Raw genomic sequence first — 26,091 nt, 5'->3', positions numbered from 1 at the left:
CGTCACAAATGCTGGAAAGCAGCTTTGGATGGTTTTTCCCAGTTTTCAGTAAGTGTGTGTTTTTGTTCTTCTGAATTTACAGATCTGCTTTGTACTATCCTGTTTCTGCTGTAAGCTTTGTGACATCTGGCTGTCACACAAAGCTCCGCATTTCCAGACAGATGCTGTCTGTCACTTCAGATAAAAGAATGGATGTGTGTGTGTGTGTGTTTTCTCTCAGGACCGCGTGGTGATCGCTGTGGCCTTCGACTGCGTGGAGAGGATGATTTACTGGACAGACATAACTGGACCAGCGATCAGCAAGGCCAGTCTGGATGGAGGAGACATTGTCCCGCTCATCACTAAAGGTACAGCAGATAGTAGACACGCTCTCACATCTGGAACCAGTTTAGTCCCCATGTTTGAGCAGATTAGAAAAAAAAACTTTCTTGTTTACATCTCATAACTTTTGGTATCTTCAGATAGTTTACAGCTAAAGAGCAGAAAGCAAGTCAAATCATCTGCATTGAGATCTGAAAACCCTTACATCTGTTATGGCCTCCATTTCTGGAAAAAGTGAGTCTCTGAGCTGCTCCTGAACAGGAAGTAAAGGAAGGCAAGCTCATTGTTCTGCCATCTTTGAGGACTTTGCTGGCTCGGATGCATGTGATGCATCATCCTGCAAAGGCTTGTTGAACACTCTAACCCTCTTCCTGAACTGAAGATATCACTAACAGCAATGTCAGCAGGCTCATTGTTAACTTTTATTTTATTTAACAAATAAGTCCTTTCAGACTGTCTCTTTTTGGAGGGAGACCTGGCCAAGACGTCACGCTATAGCAGCCAACACAAACTGTAAAATAAAACTGTAAAACAGATCCAAATTATCTCTACAATTATCTCAAGAGCAGCATTTACAAACTTCAGTTAAACTAGTCCCTAATAACGACCAAAAGAGACCAAGTTACTAATCTTTAAGGTGTCCTGAAAGGAATTCCAGGACACCTTAATAAAAATAAAAGACATAATAAATTCAGATTTACATGGAGTCTGGTTGAACGCACATTCTAAAAGTTATTGATTGGTATTAAGAAACCTCTCAAATATAACAGGAGTTTATCCATTATAGTTTTGTAGACTAAAATGAATCAGTGATGTATCCTGATTCAGAGAGGACCAGGACACCAGATTAGAAAGATCATATTGGTGTGTGCTGGAAGGAATTAGAGATAAAACACAGCGAGAAATTATGGTGTCACCATAGTCTAAAACACTTCAAATGTTGTCTGTTGAAGTTTTTTCCAAAGATCAAAATTAAAAAAAGACTTACATTTCAACAAAGTCTAATCCTTAGTTTGATTTTTTTTTTACTTTTTTTTTTTAGGGTTGGGTTTATTATCAAAATAAGTCCTGTTTTCTAACTTTGGTTAGAATCTGTGTTGATTACAGGGATTAAAACAACTCTAAGTTCTTTCCAGTGTCAATACCAAAACTCAGTTTACAGATTATAAAGATTATTACACAAGACGTGAATATGGAAAAAGAGTTAATTGATATTACAAACAAAATGATTTGTATCTTACAGAGAAAAAGACTATGTCCACCCATATTTCACACACTGGTTAGCCTGGTTGAACACATACATCTGACATCTGTTGTCACCTTCTATGATTACTTCAGAAAACAGATTTATATTTTATGTATTTCTTATATTTAAGTTATGCAGCACTTTATCAGATGCATAAAAGTCACCCAAAGTGCTTCCTAAAAGCTTATCATGCAGCATGTAGAGCTCAGTCAGGAATCTCTGCAGGAGAGGGACATCGTCTCCATGACTGAAGACATCTTTGTTGTCCTGCTGCTGTTCCTGTTTGACCACCATCGATCCACGGTGACTTTTACTGTGCCTGAACCACGGTGTGTGTTTTCCTTCCATCTCAGAGCTGCAGAGTCCTGAAGGCATCGCCATTGACCACGTGGCCCGGCTCGTCTTCTGGACCGACTCCATGCGGGACACCATAGAGGTCTCTAAGCTGGACGGCAGCCAGCGCCGAGTCCTGTTTGACACCGATCTGGTCAACCCTCGACCCATCGTCACCAACCCAGCATACGGGTGAGGGATGAAGGGAGGGAGGTGTTGGTCTACTGATAAGAACTTCTTCATAAAGATCAATAAACAGTAATAAATCGTCGAATTTACTGTGAACGCAGGAAACAGTGTGAGCTGTGGTTTTGGTAACAGGGTAGCAGAAGTCGTATTAATCTGAAAATGACTTCTAGTAGCACTGACATGAGCAGTAGTGGTCAAATTTATATGCATCCTAACAACAAGAGTAAAAGCTGAATTAAAATGAGTTGCATTGATGAAAACTACCCCATCTAACTGGTTTGGTCCTGTTGGCCTTAGGCGACTCTACTGGGCAGACTGGAACAGAGACGGGCCTAAAATCGAGATGTCCAACATGGACGGAACAGATCGGAGCATCCTGGTCAAAGATGACCTAGGGCTTCCTAACGGTTTGACTTTTGACTTGGATAACCAGCAGCTCTGCTGGGCAGACGCAGGTCCGTCACTCTTGGTGGGAAAAACCTTCCTAACATCCACCAGCGTCTTTAAGTTACTTGTTCCTGATTCATTGATCCGTTTCATCCTGCAGGGACACGGAGGGTGGAGTGTATGGATCCTCACCGGCAGCTGCGGAGGCAGATAGCTGAAGGGATCCAGTATCCGTTTGCTCTGGTCTCCTTTGGAAGGAGCCTCTACTACAGTGACTGGAGGAGGTAACGGCGAGAAATATGTCAACAGATCTGCATTTCCTTCAGCTAACATGATACATGTCAGAAACCAGATCTTATTCTATGGACAATAATGAGTTAAGTTCATTACATTTATTTGGGTAATGTTTTTCTCCTACTACTTTTACTACACTTGACTTTTTACTTTTACTTTTACACCACTCTTACTCCACTACATTGGGAAGCACGGCAGTTTCACCAATGAGACGTAGCCATACATTCACATGACCAAACTAGGGCTGTCAAAGTTAACGCATTAATGACGTCTGGTGCCATAAAGTAATCAAACCTAATTTCTAAAACATAAATAATTTTATAATTAGCTGTAAATCTTGTCATAAATTACATTTTTTCTCTGTTAATGTGGTGCTTAGTGTTAATACACAGTAGAACAGCTGTTCAAAATTTTGTTGTTGTGAATTTTCACCAGGGAGGCCATTGTTGCCGTGGACCGTCACTCAGAGAAAGAGACCGACGAGTTTCTGCCACAGAGACGCTCCCGACTCTATGGCATCACCACGACATCGACACAGTGTCAGCAAGGTACGCATGGTGTAACAGTTAGGTTGCCTCCTACAGTTAATCTCACTTTTCAGCGTGTGAGCAGAAATGTTCTGGAGAATCAGGAAACTTAACCAGTGAAAGGAAAGAGGTAGACCTCGCCTTGACGAGAAGCAGCGTGAGATACTACAGTCCAGAAGATTTATGCAGACTCAGCTAAAAGACTCCACCAAGCACTGGCGTCCAAACCAAACACAGTTCAAACCCACAGCAATTATAAGGGAATGTAAGAAAACCATGAGAACATCTTTGTCCACTTTAGAGCTTCTGCTAATTTCTCCACTTCACACAAACAAGGAGTCACATGAAAGTAGAAAAGCTGCTGGTTACAGAGATGTCTGTCTCATCATGGTGGGACAGAAACTCTGGAGCTAGCAGCCAGAACCAGAAATCATGTCTTACTTTTGCTGTTTTATGGTGAAAAGTTTGATTCCAGCTCTAAAAACTCTAATGTGCTAATGCTAATGTGTTCTCCTATGACTCTGCCTTAGTTTGAAATTAACCATGAAGGTCCTCCTGGTTTCCATGGAGATGGTTTTAGAGTGAAGGGTTCACTCTTCCTATCATAGACTATCTTGGTCTTCACTTCTTTCTGGACCCTCATGGTGCTTCTAACAAGGAATTCCCGGAGGGAATTCAGCAATTTGATTTTGGTGTGTTTGAAAAAGGCTGCATCTAAAAGTTGCAGGATAGTAGATCTCAAGGACCAGACTTTGCAAAGACTACATGGGCTACGGAGGGTCCGACGTAGTGCATGCACTCTGAAGCTGTTTACCATTTGTGAAATGAGACAGCCTAGCTAGCTGACAAGAATTTTCCCATAGCAGCAACGTAGGACATTGAATCACTTAAACTTCTGAAGTTCCTACGTTTTTCATATCATAGGAAACATCAGTGAACGATAACATCGACCTTTTAAACTTAATAATGTAAAAAATAAATAAATAAATAAATAGTGCTGGGCAACAATTAAAATTTTTAATCGTGATTGATCGCATGACATGCTGCGACTAATCGCAATTAATCACCTTGTTACATGCAATATGTCTCTTTCCTTTGAAAGAAGGCCTACGGCTATATAAAGAAAATGCAGTAGATTTTGGTTTACTAACACTACATCAGGAGTCTCTAACCTGCGACTCTGGACCTTCCCCAATGCCTCTAAATACGAGGCTAAAATATTTTCTTAAATCTATCTTTCTTGTCATTAGGTTGGAAACCAGGGACTTGTTTTTTAACTTACATCGTTTTACACAAATATCTACATCCCTTAGAAGAAAATCTGTCTATCCTCTTTTTATAAAACATTTTAGGTTTTAAAAACCTAAAAATGGAAATAAAAATGTGGTTCTTCTAAAATAACAAATATCTTATGGTGGCTCTTCATTAAAAATATATATTAATATATTTCTGGGAGTTTGTTCCAGACATGTGGAGCATAAAAGCTGAATGCAGCTTCTCCATGTCTGGTTCTGACTCTGGGGACTGATAAGAAACTGGAACCAGATGACCTGAGGGTTCTAGTAGGTTCATACTGGGTCAAGAGGTCACTGATGTATTTTGGTCCTAAACCATTCAGAGCTTTATAGACCAGCAGCAGAACTTTAAAATCTATTCTCTGACGAACAGGCAGCCAGTGTAAAGACCTCAGAGCTGGACTGATGTGGTCCACTTTCTTGGTCTTAGTGAGGACTGGAGCAGCAGAGTTCTGAATAAGCTGCAGATGTCTGACTGATGTTTTAGGTAGAACCTGTAAAAACACTGTTACAATAATCAAGCCGACTAAAGATGAAAGCTGGACTAGTTTTTCCAGGTCCTGCTTAGACATCAGATCTTTTACCCTTGACATGTTCTTAAGCTGATAGTAGGCTGATTTTATAATTCCCTTAATGTGTTTCTCAAAGTTTAGGTCTGAGTCCATCACTACACCCAGATTTCTGGCCTGGTTGGTGGTTTTTAGGTGTATAGACTGAAGCTCTGTGGTGACCTTTAATCGTTTCTCTTTGGCTCCAAATACAAACACCTCAGTTTTGTTTTTGTGTAACTGAAGAAGGTTCACACACATCCAGTCATTAATCTCCTCAATGCATTTACCAAGAGCCTGTATGGGACCTCGGTCTCCTGGTGACAGCAGTTTCCCATCCAAAAGTCAGGATATTCTGCCATCTGCATGGGTTTGGACAGACAAAGAGAAACGTCGGTTCTTTTTCTTCTGTCTTAAGTTCCAGACAGTAAATGTCTCTTCATTTTAATAAACCCGCTCTCTCCTGATTCCATCAAACGCTGCAGTAGGGAAGGGAGACATGGACGCCATGTTTCTGTCATCAAAAACTTAACGATTAAAAAATGAACACTGTTAATTAATCGTTACGTTAACGCGCAATTAACATGCCAAGCCCTAAAAATAAAATAAAAAAGCTACCTGAGGCTTTGTTGTTTCCCAGACGTACACACTTTTCATTAACCCCTTAAGATCCACGAATATCAAATATTACATGATTTTAATGTCGCTGTTTAACAAACGTTTGTTCATTTACTTGGTTGAGTCACATTTCTGCTGAAGTGAGGTAAATTAAAAACATACTCTTCGGAGCTTTGTTGCTCATTCACCGTCATCTTGTGCGAAATGAATTCTGGGATAAAAGAGGGCACCACCATTAGCCTTCGCTACATGCCAAATGGAGGGTTTGTAGGGTGGATTCGGAGGCGCCTCCCAAATGGGACAGTGCTTGGCATGCCACAAGCTAGGTTTCCATTACAGTTTTTTGCAAAATAAAGGGATATATTATAAACTTCAACAAAATACAATTGCATTTTGCAGGTGTCTCCATTGAATGGTGTTTAGCTCATGAGCCGTAATTCTTGTAAAATCTCATCCTGCGAGACTCCACTTTGAGAAGGAAGGAGATTTCCAATGCCTTGTAAAACTCTGCATTTTGCTGTTGTTTGCTATGATATGTTATATTTTGCTTTTTAATTATTTGTAAAACGATTTCCATCTCCTCCTCTGTCCATACATACTGTGCCATTTTTACTTAAAATTAACTGGTCACATGACACCCTAAGTCATGCCCGGTGACGTGTAAATGCAAAAAAAGTGTTTCCATTACACTTCTGCGACATACTTCTATATCGACACATCTGAAAATCTCCTCATGAGAGTGTAAAAACTTTTTTGCAATATTTCAATGTTTTTTCGAAATGTAGGTATTTTCATTACCAGTTTTTTGATTACGATATTTAGGTTTTGTGCAATTCTAGAGGTGATGGAAATGCAGCTACTGTGATGTATGTAGCCGACTAACCTGCGCTACAAAGTGCATAGACCCTGAATTGGGACATAGCTATACTGTCACAGTGAGTGGGATGTGAGGACCTAAATGCAGGCTGACCAGGCAGACACCCCTCGAGGGGTGCGAAGGTTACTGTCATGATCTGTGGGTTTTTGGTTTAGTTTTATGTTCCTGTGGATTTACTGCCTTGTCTGGTTTCCTTTTGTATTTTGTAGTTCATTCCCCTTGTGCATTGTATTCTGCATTGCTTCCTGTACGTCAGCTCATCTGAATTAATTAGCAAACTCACTTCACCTGTTTGTTGTTGACCTTAGTGTATTTATACTCCTAGGTTTCAGGTTCTCATTGTCAGATTATTTGTTATTTTCCCCGTTTCTAGCATGTAAGTTCTCCGGTTCTTTTTTTTTTTTTAAACTTTCATTCCTGCATTCTTTCTGCTTTATGTTTGGTTAGCCTGCATTTGGGTCCTCGCATCCCACTCACCGTGACAGAATGATGTGACCACCATGGACCCAGCGGACCTAGATCATTATGAGGAGGCCTTGCCACAAAGGCTTATTATGTCAGTATAGCTGAATCGTATCCCATACTGGTCCAGATGACAGTAGCAATGACAGTTGTGGACCTGTTAAACCCTGGTATCTTGAGTTTTCGGGTGCACCTGACATGTTTTCTGATTCCAAAGAGGACTTACATGCTTTGCTTGAAGTCCGTCATTCATCCATCCCCAAGTTCATCTGTGTCGCAGGTGTCTGCCTTTAACCTTTTGGTTCCCAATCTACCTGCCCATGCTTCCTGTGTCATCTCCGGCTCCACGGCCTCCCACGCCAGCACCCAGGTCCCATTCAGTGCTTCAGCGGTCCACGCCACTGACACGGCCCACACCAATCCTTGCTCCTGCTTCCGAGGAGGTACTGGAATGGGACGCTCCTTCATCTCCTGTGGTTCCTGTGCCCGAGGAGGTCACTTCTGTCTCCCAGGGGGTTGATCCTCCTCTGCCTTTGGTTCCTGCTTGTGTACCTGAGGGGATTCCTGCTCTGTGGCTGTCCTGTGGCTCACCAGAGCAGTCCCTTCTCCTCTGTCACCTGCTCTCTGGCTGTCCACTAATGAGGTCCTTGCCTGGCTGGCTCCTGTGGTCACAGCCTCTGGGCCATCCTCCAGAGATCCGTCTCCTGTCGTCACCCCGAAACCATTCTCATGTTGGCACGGCCTCCAAGCTGCCCCGCCACCCCGATCCCAGTGTCCCGTAGTCTCAACCTCCCAGCAGAGCCTTGTCATCTTCCTCCAGCTGACTTAGTTACAGCTGCTTTTCATTACCTTTGTTTTTCTGTTTTTAGATTTTTTTTTACCACCAACATCAAAGCTGTAAAGTCTATGTGGCTCAGAAACATTAAAACCAGCTGGAGGTGCAGAATAACACTGATCATTTCATTTTATGTCTGATGGGAAACCTGAAGTCCTGACCTCTTTGGGAATTACACTGTGACCACCCAATCATAGTGGCATACCACTCAACCTGTTGTTGGTCAATCACAACATGAAAGTGCCCGACAACAGCAGAAACTCTGCTGAAGAACGTGATGCAGAGCCTGAAGACATTGACCTGGCCTACAGACTCAGGCTCTAGGACGATGAAGAATCTGTGGGATGTGGCGAGGAGGGCCTGATCCACAGAGGCCCCACCCCGCAGCCCTCATTACCTAAACCAAACCCAACAGGACTCTCCAAAACCTTTCCCAACGACTCAGACCTGCATCATGATTCAGAAGTTGAGCTTCATCAGCAAGATCTCATGTCTGTTTCCACCTGACTGATGATGATGATGATGATGATGAAGGCAGTTTAATGCAGTGGGAGTACAGATGTGCCCAGTAAGGGGAGTAATTGGTTGCAGGCTCATATAAGCACATGGAGGGATATAAGTGTGGGAACAGCAGGCTGATGTGTCCTCAGGGAGGACAGCTGTAGATGTGGACTCCCAGCTGGCCCTGAGCCCTGAACCATACAGCAGGCAGTGATGAGAAACAGCTTCACCTGCTGCTTTCTCTGGACCAACGGAGGATTGAGGAATGTTCATCTTCTTCCTGAAGCTGCTCTCACGTTTCTTCCTCTGCAACAACAGCCGCTGGATCTGTCAACAAAGACTGAATAAATCTACGACCATTGTCAGTCGTTTCCACTTCTGTTTGGAGACGTTAACTCCAGAGGTTTTTCTCTTGTTGGGAGCAGCTGTGGATTCATGATGTCCTAAACCTTTTCCCTCTCTTCTTTTCCTTTAGTTTATAACTACTGCTCCGACAATGGCGGCTGTTCCCACCTGTGTCTTCCACGGCTCGGAGGCTTTAGCTGTCGCTGTCCGGACACCGCTGATGGTCGGTGTGTGGAACGGAATTTGTGAGGGCGCAGAATGCCCCATCACCACCACCACCAGCTGCTGCTGCAAGGAAATAAACACACCTTATTGGCTTTTTTTACTTGAAAAGAACTCAGATCATTTTAGAGGTCTTCTGTGTTTTCATCCAGTCTTAGCTCACGTATTTATGATGTCATACTTCAGGTGGGATGAGTCACTTCCTGTTACTGTTAAAAGTCAGATGGTTTATTTATCAATCTGTGACCAGAACTCCTGCATCAAGAGTTTCAGAAACATGAATGCAGGTTTGTTTGCTTGTTTTTTTTGTTTGTTTGTTTTTTTAGGTGGCAGATGACTGGGCAGGCAATAAATAAACAAATAAACAATATACATTTGAAAATTTACTTAAAAAATCAACTTCATATTGATTCTAAGATTTTTTGTGCCTTTTCTGACCTCCCTGATGCTTCTACCAGATGTGGTCTTTGATGCGATGAAACAGTCCAGTGTTTTTGTAGCTGTGAACAAAGTTCCCAAAGGTCTTAAAATGTTTAACATTTTTTTAAAAAAAAGCTTGTCAGGTTTATGATTTTTTTCTCGTATATTTGTGTATTCTGTGCAGTTAAATGTGAAGAATCTCTTCAGGATTTCCAGACTTGGCTTTTTACTTCTTGTTCTCTAATGCAGTAGAAAAGTCCTCAGATTTCATCTTCTGAAAGTCTTCTTCACCTCTAACCAGTTGGTGGGGAGTTTCTGCTTCTATTCACACCTTAACGTCACATGATGTCACCGACTCACCTGATCAACCTGTTCAGGCCATTTCACCAAAAAAAGAAAGTCAAGGCTGCACTGAGACCCAGTTTAAGATCCAATTTTAGCTGTAAAACCTGTTTCAGGACCTCCTAGCACCAGTTCACACACTGCAAAAATGCTCCATCTTCATATAAAGGAAAAAAAAACACTTAGATGAAAAGACTGTGAGTTAATCTGACAGTGCAGTTACATATTTACTCCTGGGAAGATTTCCTGAAATAGAAAAAAAAAATCCAGGCAAGTGGTGAAAATCTCATTTTAGGTTTATGTTTAAAAAAAGAAGAAAAAAAAGCTACTAGCCCAGGAGAAACTGAACTAGATGAATCTTCTGAGTTGAATATTTGCCTATGAGGCAGTGCACACGGCACAGCTGATCGTGGCTCTGGTGGAAAAGTGGGTTGATCAATAACTGGAAGGTTGATCATTTGATTCCTGCCAACTGTGAATGGTGCAAACTGGCATGAGTTTAGGTTCTAATCAAGTATTATTGATTTAATTTGGTGTTAAATCTTTGTCTTATTTTTAAGAGAATTAGACTACTGACAGCAAAAAGGAATCATCTTGTTTAGTTTCCCTTTTTTAAGATCTTGAGTGAGTCATGTGAATGTTCCTTTAACGTTTATAAGCCACAACTCCCTACAAACTGGTTAGGAGTGAAGACACCTTTCGGATAATGGTGCAGTTGTTCTTTAGCTCTTAGGATTACCATGACCGGGATGACTGAGGATCTGCACCAGTCTAAGTCTGCCGTGGTGATGGAGGACTTCTCTGTTTTATTATAAACCATTTAAAGCCATAAGATGTGAAACTACCAGAGCCATTTCTTTTGTTTTATGATGTAAATAACAGTTAATGGAACAATATTAATGAGCTAGAAAAAAGAAAAACAACAAAAACAGCTATATAATCTTGGTTAATTATATTTTGGATGATCATTTATAAATTAAGCTTTTCAGGTGAAATGTTATCTCTGCCGATAAGAAATTCTCCTTTATGACACGATTTTTTCTGTCCTGTGACTGATGAGCTCAGTTGGGTTTCAATGGTTGCGATTTTATTAAAACTCCCTCATTTGCTTTAAAACTCACACTATCTTTTTATATGAACTTGTAAATAATGACCTTATATGCAGATGATGTACTCTTTTCTTTGTATTTACTAATGTTAGCCCGGGTTTTACCTGATGATGATGACTGTGAAGGTGCAGGTCATATCCAGAGACCATGTTCATGTATGTAGGGAAAAAAATCCACTTCAATTTTACTAGAACCAGTTGGTTTTAAACTCTTTAGGTTTTTTTTAGGAAACTCGACTCAAGTTGTTTTCAGGAAATGGACAAAGTTCAGCTTCAGTTTCATAAGAACTGAATAAAACTGGCAATGTGGATTTATCACATGACCATGCTAGATGCTTCCATGTAGATCCCTCCTTTGTCAGGATTGTTGCAGTGTGGAGAATAACTCTTGTTATCTGTGCCTGCAGTCCTGCTGGCTGCTCTCATGCGTCATCTCAGGTTTGTTAGCAGGAAATGCTCTGTATCTACTGACCATTAAACACAGATGTCACATTTAAAGCCTGTCCAGCCTTAATAAAACCAGTTTTTAACCGATCAGATCTCTGTTTCAGTCTATATTGTATTATATTGTTCTCCCATTCCCCCCAAATCCCCGGGACAACGGATGGAAATTAGCATTTGCTATAATCCGGTATGTTTACATTCATGCTATATAAGCCTGTCTGTTCATTAACATGCACTGTCCCACTCAAATAAATAAATAAATAAAAAATATTGGTAGAAGGTATGGAAGGTTCAGCCTCCTCCTGACGAGCTGATAACTGGTTAATGTTGACTTTGCATCACAAACAGATTAACACAGGAAACATATGAAAAAATCTTTTCAAAAGTTTAGATGCTGAATGTCACAGAAAATTAATCCCATTTCCTGAGAGATGGTGAAGAGAGATTATCCATTTAACACATCTGAAGATTTCATCAAATATTCTTTTCAATTCATCCTGAGCTACAGGTGGTGATGGAGCGAAAATCCCTCATCAGAACCAGGAGCAGGAAGGAAAACCTCCAGAACCAGGAGGACGGCCATCAGTCTGGACTGGTTGGGGGCGAAGAGAACAGGAAAGATAAATCTAAACCAAGGATACTTGCTGAGAAAGAAGAAGAGAAACACGAATGACAACGGCAGATATTTCTACATGGAGGAAAGAGAGCAGAGAGGAGCCCAGTGCATCATGGGACATCCCCCAGCAGCCTCGGCCTATAGCAGCACGACTAAAGGGATGGATCAGGGTCACCAAGCCAGACCTGCTATAAGATTTATCAGGAAGGAAAGTTTGAAGATTATCTGAAAGGTTAAGAGAGTGTCTGCTTTTTGAAGCCAATCTGGGAGCTAGTTCCACAGAGAGAATCTGATAACTAAAGGTTCTACTTTTAGAAGTAGTTGCTGTCAAGGACAGAATGCTTCCATCTCCAGCCAGGTGTCATCTGTTCATGATGATATTTTGTCTTCATATATTGTGCTTTTTACTTGGATAAAGTGTATCTGTAGTCGAGATGACCTTCATCCGTTGCAGCAGTTTTACTCTGGAAAGTCGTCGTGCTGTTCCTACACACAGCTGCTCCCAGAGAGCAACTCAGACGTAATTTATAAGTGAAAGCAAAATTTACTGGAGCCTGTTTTCACAGACTGCTGAGGCATGATGCTCTCTGACCAATCAGCTTTAATAAAGCACAAAACAACATTTGGCCTGATACTGAGTCATTAGGGTTTTCTTAGATAACGAGAAATAATTGGCTTCATACATCACAGCAGGTTAATCAATAAAAAGTTATTCTGAACTATCAGAAACACGTTTCTGTCCTTGAATCTACCTCCACTGAACTACTACTGTTTTCTCCGTTAAGCCAACTATCTGATCAAATGCGTCCTCTGCTGCCACCTGGTGGTAAACAATAAACTTGCAGCTGAGGTCAAACCTGCTGAAAACATGTCAGAGTAAAAACATTTCTCCTTCCAGAATAACATCAGATCAGCTAACAGTTTCAGATTTCTTACAACCAAATGAATTCTTTAACTATAAACAAACCAGTTGATATTTTCCTGACTAGTGTCACCACCACAGCTGATTACATAGGTCATCATAACACAACAAGAGCTAGATTTCTTCTTAGAATTCTGTTTAGTCAGGAGTTTCCAAACATGAGCAGCTATAAGCTCATAATTTCATGTAGACTAAAGAGACATTGAAAGCTCTGCTGAGTTTAACCTCTTCCTGTAGAGGCCTAGTTTTCTGCTCCTGACAAATAAAAGAACATCTTCACAACTATCAGGGCTGTATGTATAATCCTGGTCAATACAGAAAGCTGAGACGTGAGAATCAAGATATGTGTTACTGTGTTAGAGTAAATTCACCTGGAACGCAGTAGAAAATGTAAATGGTTCTCTCCTACTAAAAGAAAACCACATTACTGCCAGTGGAAACCAGAGAATTGAAGCCCAGTTCATCTAGAAATAAGTAGAGTAATATCTGATGAAGAACTGTGCTACAGCAGAAGGTAAAAAGTGAACCTGGGCAGTTTTCCAGGTGTTTTAATAGAGGTGTTACACAGGGATAGCCCCGCATTCACCTTAGAAACACCATGAGGATCCAGAAAGAAGTGAAGCCCAAGATAGTCTATGATAGGAAGGGGTTAAACTGGCAGGATGTTGATGTTTCACTGTGAATTAAAATATATTGAAAGAATCTTCAAACTTAAACGTAAAGTCCTGCTTCTAGACAAACTTCGAATGACTATTCTGCAGCATTACAACCAAAATTAATATAAAATAAAATATCTAGAAGTTAAATTACATAGTAAAAACCCAACCGAGCAAAGTATTTGTACTTAGTAAATTAAATAAGTTTACAGTGTTTGTATTCACCTGTTTTCATACATATTTTCACTTTAAAAAAAAAAAACAGCACTTCCAGGACAATAAATCTGAAACTGAATCGTTCCATTTAACTTAATATCTTAACTGGCAAATCCTGGGTTTTGTCATGTGAGGTCTTAAGTAAAGGAGCATCTCTAAGTTCATTTCTTCTTGAAACAAAGCTGATTGGTGGTGATGTTGATGATGATGGCGGATTTTAAGGCGTGAGGAGAGCTGCTTTCTCTCAGCTCATTAATCATCAGCTGCAGGTATTTTTCTTGTTGTTTTTCTTGACTTCCTGTTAAACACCTGAATCAGAACTAGTCAAGTATCCATGGATACACTGATAACACACACTGCACAGGTCCTGGATTCAGACTTGTGGGTTATTCTTTATGCATGTAGCCACTCGTGTATGGAGCAAACAGGAAGCAGGAAACTTCTCCACAAACATCTTTACATAAATGCATCATGAGGAAGCTTGACTGGTACATCCTCCATCAGATTTTTACACCTTGCACAAAGCAGATTATGAGTTTTTGTACAAATTTCCACCAGCATAGAGCAGATCATCAGCCTGAAGAAAAAGTCAAAGAATCCAACATTTAGAGGAGCATCTGGAGCAGGAAGTCCACCTCTCAGTCTGAGTCTGTGTCCTGTCCAGCTGGGATGACGGGAGCGAACATGGAGCAGCTCCAGGTCAGGACCAGCGGACCAGCACCCGGTCCTCGTTCTCTATGGAGTAAAACTGCAGCGTCTTTAAGTCACTGTCGATCTCAAACTCCGTCCCCAGCATCTGTCATGGAGAGAAGATTTAACATCACTCAGATAGACGATGACACTGACCCCCCATTTTCTGGATTAGACTCGTTAGCTACTGAAGACAAATGAAAAATCTGGAACATTCATGTTTCCTAATCAGACCAAAGTTAACAGCATCATTCTTCCTTTGACCTCCACTGATGGGGAAAATGAGTCAGGATTCCCATTTCACAAACAGCCTTAGCTGAAAGTTACCTTGGGACTGGTGTAAGTGAGCCTCAGACCTTCAGTAGGGATCTTCAGCTGTCTGCACAGCAGCCCCTTCACCTTCTGAACAACCATGGAGGCTGCAGAGGACAAACAGCCGGATGAGTTCAGCACTAAGCCACAGAAACATAGCACAGACTTTCACTTTTTACCTGGAAGCTTCTTCTCGATCGGCTTCCGGTCGGGGTCATCAGGAAACACAAACGTAACCTCTGGTGAGGAGACAGAGAGTTCAGTTTGACCTCAGAGTGAAGTTAACTCAGAATAGAGACAACAGGAAGAGGCAGGACTGACTTAACAGATGATTTTTCAGGGCAAACAGCTCTGGCTTCTTCAGCTCGCCTTCATCTGGAGCTCCGTACTCTGAAAGCACACAAACATCCCCATCAACTTCATCAAGAGATCAGACATCCAAAGACATAGAAATCTGAGCAGTGGCTACGAAGAGGAGCCAGCTGATAGATGGAACAGCCTTCAGGTCCCCGGGGGTTAACTCCGACATGTAACTTCACACATTACCCACAGATTACTCCCCATTTAAATAAGGCAAAATTTGTCAAACAAAACTTGATCTTTTGAGGAGAAGAGTACTGACAGAAGGACTTACTGTCGATGAGTTTCTGGTAACGTGGGTGCTGTCTGGTAAACTCAGAATTGGGCTGACCCGGTCCTCCAGCCTTCAGCCACTCATCTCCAAACATCTTGATGTAGTCCAACTCCGCCCCCCTTCTGTCCTCAGAGCTGATCTAAAGGAAACGGGAAGGCAGCTTCAATACACCTTCACACCTCAGATGATCTTTAAAAGTTCTCATAACAGCAGGAGGAAGCTTCTCTTACTTACAGTTAACAGCTCACTGGCATCAGGACCTTTTCCCATATCACTAAAGATAGCTGCCATGAAGCCAGTCCTAAAGAAAAGGACTCTAGACACCTCTTTAATGAACAACTATAGACCTTTCTCTAACCTCTCTTTTATATCAAGATTATTAAGAAATAACCAATATTTAACCGCCTTATGAAAGTGGAAATCTTGACAAATTACAGTCCGGCTTCCGACCTCATCACAGCCCTGAAACAGCTCTGGTCAAAGTGTGGAAAACTGGATTGGACTTTCTGGAGCGGTCCTTAACTGGTTCAGGTCCTATTTAGAAGGCCGGAGTTATTTTGTTACGATCGGCAGCTATGAATCTGAGCGAGTGGCCATGACTTGTGGAGTCCCCCAGGGGTCAGTCCTTGGACCTCTTCTGTTCAACTTGTAAATCCTCCCTTTGGGTCAAATATGACAGAACTTTAACAGTAATTATCACAGTTACACAGACGGACAACTTTATGTGTCTGTCGCCAGATGACTGCAGTCAGATAGACTTAATGTGTCAGTGTCTGGAGCAAATAAACACCTGGATGAAGGAGAATTTTCTTTTTCTGTTTGGTAGCAAAGAGAAGAGAGTCAGCATTGGTAAACACCTGGAGACTCGGGCTCTTAAAATCACCAACCAAGTTCGTAACCTGGGAGTGTTGATAGACTCAGATCTGACTTTCAGCAGCCACATCAAAGCTTTACTAAGAAGCTTTTTACCAGCTCAGAAACATCAACAGAATTAAAAGTTTAGTTTCCCAGAAAGACCAAGAGAAACTCATCCATGCATTCATCTCCAGTAGGCTGGATTACTGTACTGGTCTTTTAACAGGACTTCCTAAAAAGAGCATTAAACATCTGCAGCTCATCCAGAACGCTGCTGCTAGAGTTTTAACCAGGACTAAGAGATCTGAACACATCACACCAGTTTTGAAATCTTTACACTGGTTTCCAGTCAGTCACAGAATAGATTTTAAAACCCTTCTGCTTGTTTACAAATCCCAGAATGGTTTAGGCCCAGAATACATCTGTGATATGTTCAGAGAATATAAACCTAGCAGAGCTCTTAGATCCAAAGACTCTGGTCAACTAGTCCAGACCAGAGTCCAGACTAAACATGGAGAAGCAGCATTTAGCTGTTATGCTGCAAACAAGTGGAACAAACTGTCAGTGGAGATTAAATTTTTACCAGATATAGACATTTTTAAATCCAGGTTAAAAACATTTCTTTTCTCATTAACCAGTACATGAAATCTTCAGTGACTTTTAACTTATCTTGCTTTTAATAATTTTTATTTAATTTATTATTTAATTGTGATTATTTTGCTATTTGTTGCTGCCTTTTAATACTTTAAAGCTTACTTTGCACCATCTGTAATGTTTTAATGTTTTGTGTAAAGCACTTTGAAGTCTTATACATGAAATGTGCTGTACAAATAAACTTGCCTTGCCTCGTAGAAAACTGAGGAGACAACTGGATCATTTTAAGGAAGTTCTCAGGATATCAGCTCATCTTTCACCTTCATCATTTTCCTCTACTGACAGAATTCAGATTAAACGGATGGACGGATGGACCAGATGGATGGGGGGATGTACCAGAGGGATGGACGGATGGACCGGAGGGATGGATGGATGGACCAGATGGATGGGGGGATGGACCAGAGGGATGGACGGATGGAGGGATGAACCTGAATTCCTGCCAACTGGATGAGCTGTAGTTACTCTGTTACAGCCATTGATGTGGACATGGGATGAACAATAATCCTCTCTTATTCATCAACTACCTAAAAAAGATAGAGTGTGTTTCCTGTCAACTAGAGCCTTTAAATAAATCCCATCACAAGACTGAACACTGCAGGAGCATCGTCAGGTTGTACCCGTGGGGTCAAATTTAGCCCTCACATTTACTGCAGGTCCTGATAAGTTGGTTTGCAGTCAGAGTTTCATCCCTTTAGGAAAACACACACACACACATACCTGACACTTGTTGAGGAAAACAAGTTGTCCCAGTTTGGCAATAAGTATCTGATTGGCTGTTTTGGGGTTTCCATCACTACTCAGTAGTCGGTTTCGGAGACAAGAAAGTTGAACTAAACTGGGAAGTTTGGCGAGCTCGTCCACAACACACCACTGAGAGAGAGAGAGAGAGAGAGAGAGAGAGAGACATGTCAAACACATCAGCATCATTACACTGGACATGCATTCAGATGTTCGTGTTAAAAAAAGACCACGAATTTAAACTTTGGTCCAGTGTGTTTTATCCAGAGACGTCTCGGACCAGACTTTCTGTCCCCGAAACTGACAGTTATTTCTCGGCCAATATCGGGTGTGATGGGCAGACAACTGATGTTGGTAACTTGCACGGGTCGGTTTAATTTCTTAGTTTATATGTTAGTAGTTGTTTCCCCTCTTGTGTTTAAGACTGCTCTTATCAGTCAGTATTTTGGTCCCGTGGTTTCCTGTGTGTTAAGTCAGTTCTGCTCAATAGTTCAGCTTGAAGTTATTTTGTTAGTTAAGTTTGGTTTTGTTCATTTTAAAGGCTGTTTACCTTGTTGGAGTAAATGAAATGTTGTTTTTCTGAAAACACCTGCATGCTCATCTTTAAGTCCTTCGCACTGTCTTTTATATATATATATATGTATATATATATATATGTATATATATATATATATATATATATATATATATATTGGGGTTGGGCATGTTAACGCAAAGATTTTTAATCGCGTGCTAAGTTTTTTTTTGTTGTTGTTGTTGCAGGTCGCTGGCTTTGATGACAGAAACATGGCGTCCATGTCTCTCTTCCCTGCTGCATCGGTGCGTCTGATGTAATCAGGAGAGAGCGGGTTTATTGAAATGAAAAGATGTTTTCTGTCTGGAACTTAAGAAAGAAGAAGAACCGACGTTTCTCTTTGTCTAAACCCATGCAGATGGATAGAACATCGTGATTTTTGGATGGGAAACTGCTCCCAAAAGACAACAAGAAGCTTTTTATTTATTTATTTAAATAAATAGGCAAGACAGCAAAGGTAAGACATGTTTTCTGACTTTTACAAACGTGCAGCATAAATCGGGTCTTCTTCTGCCTCTGGTTCGGTGAATCTTGGTCATAGTGAGATGAAACTTCCAGCTGTGAATCTGTGAGATGTGAGCTTTCAGTAGAGGAGTCGTTTGTTCGTGTTCATGCCGTGGGGTGGACACGGGGAGACATCATTTGTGTTTACATATTTTTCAGACTTTGTGTACCTGGTCTTTAAATTGTTTGTTGTCTTAACTGTGTTTGTTGGTGATAGAAATGGTTTTACTGAGCTGGTAGCTGAGATTCTGGACTTTCTGTGGATACCACACATGTTTATAGTTACATCTACAGACCTGACGTTACACCTGGAAACGAGATGTTAACCCCTTAACTCCCGATAGTGGAGGCTGCAGGTGCAGTCAAGCTAAGTCTGAAAGGTTAGAGAATTTAGAAATGTGGATAATGAAGCCCTGAAGGTGCATGGATGGAAGTTATTGTGCATATTGTGAATATTTCTCTCTCCTCACCATCTAGAAGCTGTGAGATTCTCATCCTGCTTTCTGTCTGTTCACCTGATGCTGATATTCATCACATATTGTTCCTTCTGTGTTTAGAAGGAAGCAGCTTCACAGCTTTAAATTCATCCTGCTGACTTTTTACCTTTTAGTTAGTAAATCCTGAACATTTCATCCTTCTTTCTCATAAATATGTGATTTTATAAATATATATGTAGAAATATTTAACTGTTGCTGTTTTAAGAGAAAATTGCTGCTAAACCTGTTTATGTGTTTAGTGCAGGGGTCTGCAGCCTTTCCAATCCAAAGAGCCATTTTTCCCTCAGCCAGCTAAATAAAACTACTTTAGAGACGCAAATGTTACCAGACTTTTTCAAAAAGGCAATTTAATATAGGCTATCCATAGGATATTTGTTATTTTTGAAGAATCACATTTTTATTTCCATTTTTAAGGTTTTAAAATAAAGAGGATAAACAGATTTTCTTCTAAGGGATGTAGATATTTGTGGAAAATTATGTAAAAGAAAAAAACGCCCCTGGTTTCCAGCCTGACATGACAAGAAAGATAGATTAAAAAAATATTTTAGCCACGTATTTAGAGGCATTGTGGAAGGTCCAGAGAGACACTTGCAGCTCCAGAGTTGCAGGTTGGAGACCCCTGATGTTTGTTAACCAAAATTTACTGCATTTTCTTTATGTAGCTGTAGGCCTGCTTTTATAAGAAAGAGACATTTTGCGCAGCATGTCATGCGATTAATGCAGATGAAAATTTTAATCGTTGCCCAGCACTAATATATATATATATATATATATATATATATATATATATATATATATGTGTGTGTGTGTGTGTGTGTGTGTGTGTGTGTGTGTGTGTGTGTGTGTGTGATTCCAGTGTGTGATGATTTCAGCCCCGTGGTGGTGAAGTTCAGTTCAGCCAAACTGGTGGACACAAGGATTCTGTGTGATGAACATGTTAACCAGGTCGGAGTAAACAGTTCAGTGTGTTGTCCTCAACATCAGCTCAGCATCAGGATGATGTTTACTACATATTCTCTGGTTGAAGCAGTTTATAACTAAAACCTGGGAAGGAAAGCACACTGACCTCAGAGATGTTGTTCTCAGTCAGGAGGAGACTCTTCAGAGCTGGAAACATGGCTGTTTGACCTCCTACAGAGAATTTACCGCTTCAGCACATTTATACAACATGTCACTTAGAGGAAATGAAGAGGTGATGATCAGCTGTTACCTGGAGGAGCATCTTCAAACTGAATGACAGACAGTCCGGTGTTAGACAGGTTCAGGTTCTCCAACCTGCAACACAACAAGAAAACATGGATCACATGATTCTGGGTTACATGCAGCACAGAAATGTGTTGTCATGCTGACTGTACCTGGGCAGAGCAGATAAACACAGCACACTTTCCTGCACTAAAGGGTTACAGGACAGATTGAGATCCTTCAGGGACTGCAGCACTCCCTCCGGCCTTTAAAACAACACACACTCAACAGAGAGGCTGGTGCTGGTTGAACTGAGTGAAAACACAAAGTGTACAACAGTGTAGGTGCACCAGGTTAGTGAGGAAGAACCAGACAGGAAGTTACCTCCTCAGCTCTGTGATGCCGTTTTCTCGAACAGACAGCTCCTCCAGGTGAGGCCACATGGGGGCGCATTCCAGGATCTGACCAGAGACCAGCAGAAGAAGAAAACATCAACTTAAAAAACCACTCCATTAATCCCGCAGAGCAGAATACTGAACAGATTCAGGGAATCTAGATGTACAGGCCAGGGACAGACCATGGACTCTGACACATCCCAAAGCTGCTCCACTGGACTGAGATCTGGTGACTGTGGAGGCCGTTGGAGTCCATGAACTCCTTGTCATGTTCAAGAAAGCAAGTGAACAGCTGTGGAACCTAAATGTGCAAAATAAGCTTCCCTCCGAGAAGATGCCGCATTCAGATTGTTTTTATTCACCATTAGATTAGACTCATCAACGAACTACTGAGCAGCTTATTACCTCACATTAGCAGCTAATGCTAAGACTGCATGCTCCACCGAATGTTTTAAAGCGAATAGAAAGTAACGTCACCATGCACGTACTAGGGATGTTCTGATACCATTTTTACTGTCCAAGACTAGTGTCTGAAACCTGGGGTTTAGATATCTGTCGATACTGAGTACCGATCTTATACCTGTGTTGTTTTATTAAGAGATCTATAAATTCTATTTCATTCTTCAGCTTCACGTGACAGTGACATGGATCTAACTGACATGAGACTGGTAGCGCGCCCATTAACAATTCTTTGGGGTAAATTCGAGACGAAACATGAACCGCTAGTTTCCTCCTTCTCAGGTGAACGATTAGCATGCGCAACAAGAAAGACGGTGCTAGCAACAGAAAAGCTGATCAGCTGATCCCCGACAGGAACAACGGGAGGAGGAATAGAAGCGGTGGAGGAGAAGGCGAATTAGTACAGAACTGTGGAAAAGTTTTTTTTTTTTTAATGAAGGCATGCAGGTGTTGAAAGCTCTCACCAGGAGAAGTGTGGGGGATGAGGGAGCAATAATTTAGTTTAAATTAATTAGATAAATTAGTTACCACAGTTGGCGTGTTATTTTTGACAGCCTTAATATTTATTTATATAATTCATGTTTTATTAAAACCATGACTGTAACTAAACTTGAACTCCAATCAAAGAATTTGTATTAAAACTATCTTGAAACTTGTGGAAACTCACACTGAATGTTTCCACAAAGGACAGGTGCTGCTATTCCAGGACAATAAATTCTAAAACCTTCTAACAGTAGCTTTCTGGCTTTCTTTTGCAAATTCCTCACGTTTTTTAAAAGCATTTACCAGCATTTGTTGTGCTTTTCCTTTAAGGCAACAAACTCCTCGTGCTCTTTCGTGTGATGACAACCCAGATGCTTCATAAAGTCGCTGGTGTTACATTTGGAGGCATTCCTGCTGCCTCTGGAAACTTCAGCCCAACATTTTAGGCTGTTTTACTAGCGGGATTTTCTAATGAGTAATGAGGCCAAATTACTAACATACTGCTAATGCTAAATGTTAGCACAACAGTGACTCACGTGCAGCTGCTTCTCCGCCTACCGACTCAAAACAACGGTCACGCAAGTCTGCATAACTTCCTGTGTCTGTGTGCAGGAAAGAAAAAATTATGATTCTGTTTTCGAGGTATCGGATGGTGTTTAGACAGAAATACTCGTCGATACCCTTACTTGTTTGTGGTATCCGATGCCAGTATCAGTATTGACCCAACTCAAGCACGTACGTACATCTTCACTGTTCTCATGATTCAAATCGATTACGATTATCTTGTCAACGATTCCATTAAATTCAGCGACAGGATGCATCACTATGTGTTGAGTCCTGAATACAAGCAGTCAGATAATTATAAACTCTGTTTATAGTTTTTTCAGAAATCAGTCTGAATGTCCTGATATTGACAAACTTATAAACATGTAAACAATGATGTTATTTTCAATTTACTTATTGAAGTTAATTTTTCTATTGCTGGGATATCAAGAAACATTACAGTAATGTGACATTGTTATCAAAATGTTTTGCAGTGAAGCAGTGTGTTTTGTCCCTTCAGTCTTTCCGTAGACAGTTCAGACAGAATATGGAAGTTGAGCAGATGGTTTTCATGTTCTCCTTTTCAGCCAAAATACATTTGTGTAACCTGTAAGTATTCTGGTCTGTTTGTAATTGAACACAGAGAAGATTGTTGAGGTAAATATCGATGCAGAATCGTCCTCGTCCGCATCGCAATGCGTCGTAGAAACGATTAAATTCAACGCCTCTGGCTCCAAAATAGATCCGATAATCGACTGGTAAATGTAGACAACAACCTTTTCATAAATGCATGTAGACATGGCAGATTATTACAGTAATCTGATTACTCTCAGACATCTGATTGTGATGGTCATGGAAACAGACAGTGTTTTATAATAATAGTTATAGTTACATAAAAATCTGTAAATGAATCGATATGGAATCAAATCGGATTTCACTGAAAATCCCAGTAGATCAGCAGTTTCTAAAAGACTCAGACAGTCTGTCTGCCATGTCAGATATTTACTTTAACTGAACAGGTGGAACTGATTCAGTCAGGGGTTTCCAGCTCTGGTCCTCGAGGGCCAATCCTGCAGGTTTTCGATGTGTCCCTGCTCCAAAACCACCTGACTCAAATTAATGAATAATTGTGCAAAACTTAATTGGCTCTTTGATCCATTTCATTTAAGTCAGGTGTGTCGAAGCAGGAAACAGTGAAAACCTGCAGGACAGCAGCCCTCGAGGACTGACTTTGGACAGCCCTGGATTAAGTGGACGGTGAGAGTCAATAAGTATAAAGTTCCAATGTGAACATTTCTACTTGGTCAAATTATATATTTAGAAAATGTTTTAGTACCTATTTAAAGTATACATGGTAAATTTTCCCATCTTTTACTGTGATGAACAGCTGTTGTGTATGGAGCTACGCACCTGCGTCCAGGTGATCTCACAGCCGTTGATGGCGAGGACTTTAAGGTTGTAGAACGCCTGGCTGTAAGCCGAGGGTTCGGAGGGCAAACGCAGTCTGTTGTTGCTAAAAATGAAGCAGGAAGAAACTGTTAGTAGGAGGAAGGCTGATGGGAATAAAGTAAAAAAAAAACTGTTCTCCTCAGGGGAAGACACACCTGAGCTGTAATCCTTTCAGTTCATCCAGCTGCGCGGTGATGGCGGCAACATCCTCCCAACACGACAGCAGCGACCTGCTTAGGTCCAACCATTGAATTTCTAATCGCTGCTGTTTAGGTTTATGACGTTAACATGGCAGAAGGAAGCAGCTGTAAACAGTCTAAAGCTACACAACTCCCTGCATACACTGAATAAAGTGAAAAATAAAGAGCAAGGTCCATTCCCCAGACTCATTAAACCTTCACTGTTTCCCTTGTTTTGTCCAACAAACAGAAGATATTTATTCTGATCCTGCTTCTGTGCTGGAGAAGCTGACATGAAGAAATCTTGAGCTGAAAGCTGTAAACTGAGGCCCCATAAGGCTGATTAAAGATACTGGGTGTTAGTTTCCTGATTTCTCCAGCAGCTCCTGGTCCACTGATGTCGCAGCAGTTCAGCACTGCTGTTGGACGGTCCTCCAAACTGTAGGGACAACATTTTATAAACCTGATCCTCACACTCCTGTTTATATAAGATCTCAGAGATAAATCACAGCCACATAACTACTCAGAGGTTAAAACAAACACATCATACCTGCGCTCAACAACCCGCCACTCAAGCTCCTTCTTGGAAAAGGAGATCTTCTTGTTCGGGGTTTCCTCTGAGTCCCCGTACATCTGCTGCACAGCAGTCCGGTAGTCCACTCCAAAACTCACCTTCGCTGGACGGACAAAGGAGCCTCCTGTAGGGTGTCTACATCAGAGGAAAGAAAATCAAATATCAATTAGTTAACATACATTCTGGAGAAAGCCTCATTCCTAGTGTTCAAGATCACGACACTGAACAGCACAGAAACGCTGACAAAGCAAATAACTACCTGCATGTAAAATACTGCACTCCTTCATGGCTGCCGTCATGCTTGCCTCTTTCCGGGTTATCCCACTCCACACCAAGCCACAGCCCTAGAAACAAACAGTACCTTGATTTTAATAAGTCAGCATGCAACGTGGACTCAGAAGGTGATTTTATCTTGTGATTCAGAAAGTTTCCTATTTTCTATCCTCTTTCATCACATCGCTTTCAGAAGTTATATGTTTATAAATGCCTTTTTCTCTGTGTGTGTGTGCGTGTGTGTGTTGATGTCAATTCTTAAAGAACAAAAAGTGTCAATATTTCAGTTAAAATTACTCACATACATGTATGAGACGTGCTTTTAAATGCCCAACAACATATTTCACCAAAAAGAGTTTAAATGTGTTCAGATTGACTTAAATACAATAGTTTAGCAGTTATAGTCCAGTAACCCCTGTTATTCTGTTACAGTGCTTGTTTGGTTTCATTACTGATCAAATGCATTTTACAAAGTGCTATATGAATAAAGTTGAGCTGAATGTTGTCATAAAACATCAATCTGTTTATTGAATTAATGACAAATGATAGTAAATGTTACATTTGTGTAGATATGAGCAATATATGGTTGAGCATGTGTCTTTCTGTGTTTACTCCACAACATGAGTAATGTTTAGAGCCTTTCTTTCCTCGGTGAGATAAAGGACTTTTGCATGTTTGCAATACATGTTATCTTGTATTTCAAACTTCATATTTTTAAAAATGTCTTTAAAGTCTGTAATCAGTTTTATTTTTGACATTGGACGGACTCATAGTTGCTGTTAAAAGGTTTGTATGCACCCAAGAATTCCCATGTTTGACACATTGATTATAACCAGTTAACAATGATCCCGCTGGACATTGTAATTAGTGAGTTTTTTGTTTGTTTGTTTGTTTGTTTTTTTGTGATGGGTGGGACAGTTTCTCGCTTATGTTACCAACTGATACAGACCGCTATAAAACCCGTTATGGTAAGTTAGTGTAAAATTCGCACCTGACATTGTAGCTCTTACCAGCAGTTGGTGGAACCGGCCCCACGTACCGAACCGTGGCCCGCTCCCCGCCAAAGGACACCCGCCTGCCCACAGCGTCCACTGGTACCTCCGGAACCGTGGGGTCCTCTCCCATAGTGCTTCCCTTCCGAGGAGAAAACATCCCACACAGACAGCTGTAAAGTCGTGTTACATTAACTTGAGACATTTAATAACGTTGTAACTTCACATCAGATTGTTTGTATTTACCTGCAATTTTATTTATTTATTTTTACAACTGCAGCTTTTTGCTAGTTACAAGCTATCTCGATAGTTAGCTCACAAACCCAAACATCCAGCATCTGTCTGGTGTTTACCGGAAATGACACAATTTAACGTCGTAC

General features: G+C 41.0%; 2 protein-coding genes across 3 annotated transcripts in view; one reads left to right on the top strand and one right to left on the bottom strand.

Moving 5' to 3' along the window:
* LOC121638340 (nidogen-1-like) overlaps window positions 1-11,420 on the top strand; it is a 50,050-nt gene extending 38,630 nt beyond the window's left edge. The window contains exons 15-20 of one of the 2 annotated variants that reach the window (XM_041983066.1): window positions 221-347; window positions 1,921-2,092; window positions 2,387-2,544; window positions 2,637-2,760; window positions 3,206-3,318; window positions 8,909-11,420. In XM_041983066.1, the coding sequence (XP_041839000.1) occupies window positions 221-347; window positions 1,921-2,092; window positions 2,387-2,544; window positions 2,637-2,760; window positions 3,206-3,318; window positions 8,909-9,027 (813 nt within the window). In that variant the 3' untranslated portion in view covers window positions 9,028-11,420. Of the gene's footprint in view, window positions 1-220; window positions 348-1,920; window positions 2,093-2,386; window positions 2,559-2,636; window positions 2,761-3,205; window positions 3,319-8,908 lie in introns of those variants that run through there. The other variant, XR_006010012.1, reaches the window with a different exon arrangement.
* Window positions 11,421-14,099: 2,679 nt separating this feature from the next.
* On the bottom strand, window positions 14,100-26,079 carry tbce (tubulin folding cofactor E). The gene is made up of 17 exons (XM_041983086.1): window positions 25,958-26,079; window positions 25,730-25,853; window positions 24,706-24,790; window positions 24,423-24,581; window positions 24,226-24,311; window positions 23,849-23,948; window positions 23,655-23,757; window positions 20,749-20,825; window positions 20,538-20,630; window positions 20,393-20,457; window positions 20,249-20,313; window positions 17,587-17,739; window positions 15,361-15,499; window positions 15,048-15,116; window positions 14,906-14,965; window positions 14,742-14,833; window positions 14,100-14,520 (listed from the first exon to the last, which is right to left on the bottom strand). Exons 2-17 carry the CDS (start codon window positions 25,842-25,844, stop codon window positions 14,425-14,427), a joined length of 1,557 nt encoding a protein of 518 aa, XP_041839020.1. The 5' UTR covers window positions 25,845-25,853; window positions 25,958-26,079; the 3' UTR covers window positions 14,100-14,424.
* Window positions 26,080-26,091: the final 12 nt, after the last annotated feature.

Source organism: Melanotaenia boesemani, chromosome 4 (assembly GCF_017639745.1).
Source record: "Melanotaenia boesemani isolate fMelBoe1 chromosome 4, fMelBoe1.pri, whole genome shotgun sequence".
Taxonomy (NCBI): Eukaryota; Metazoa; Chordata; class Actinopteri; order Atheriniformes; family Melanotaeniidae; genus Melanotaenia; species Melanotaenia boesemani.
This window is presented reverse-complemented; position numbering and strand designations above follow the sequence as displayed.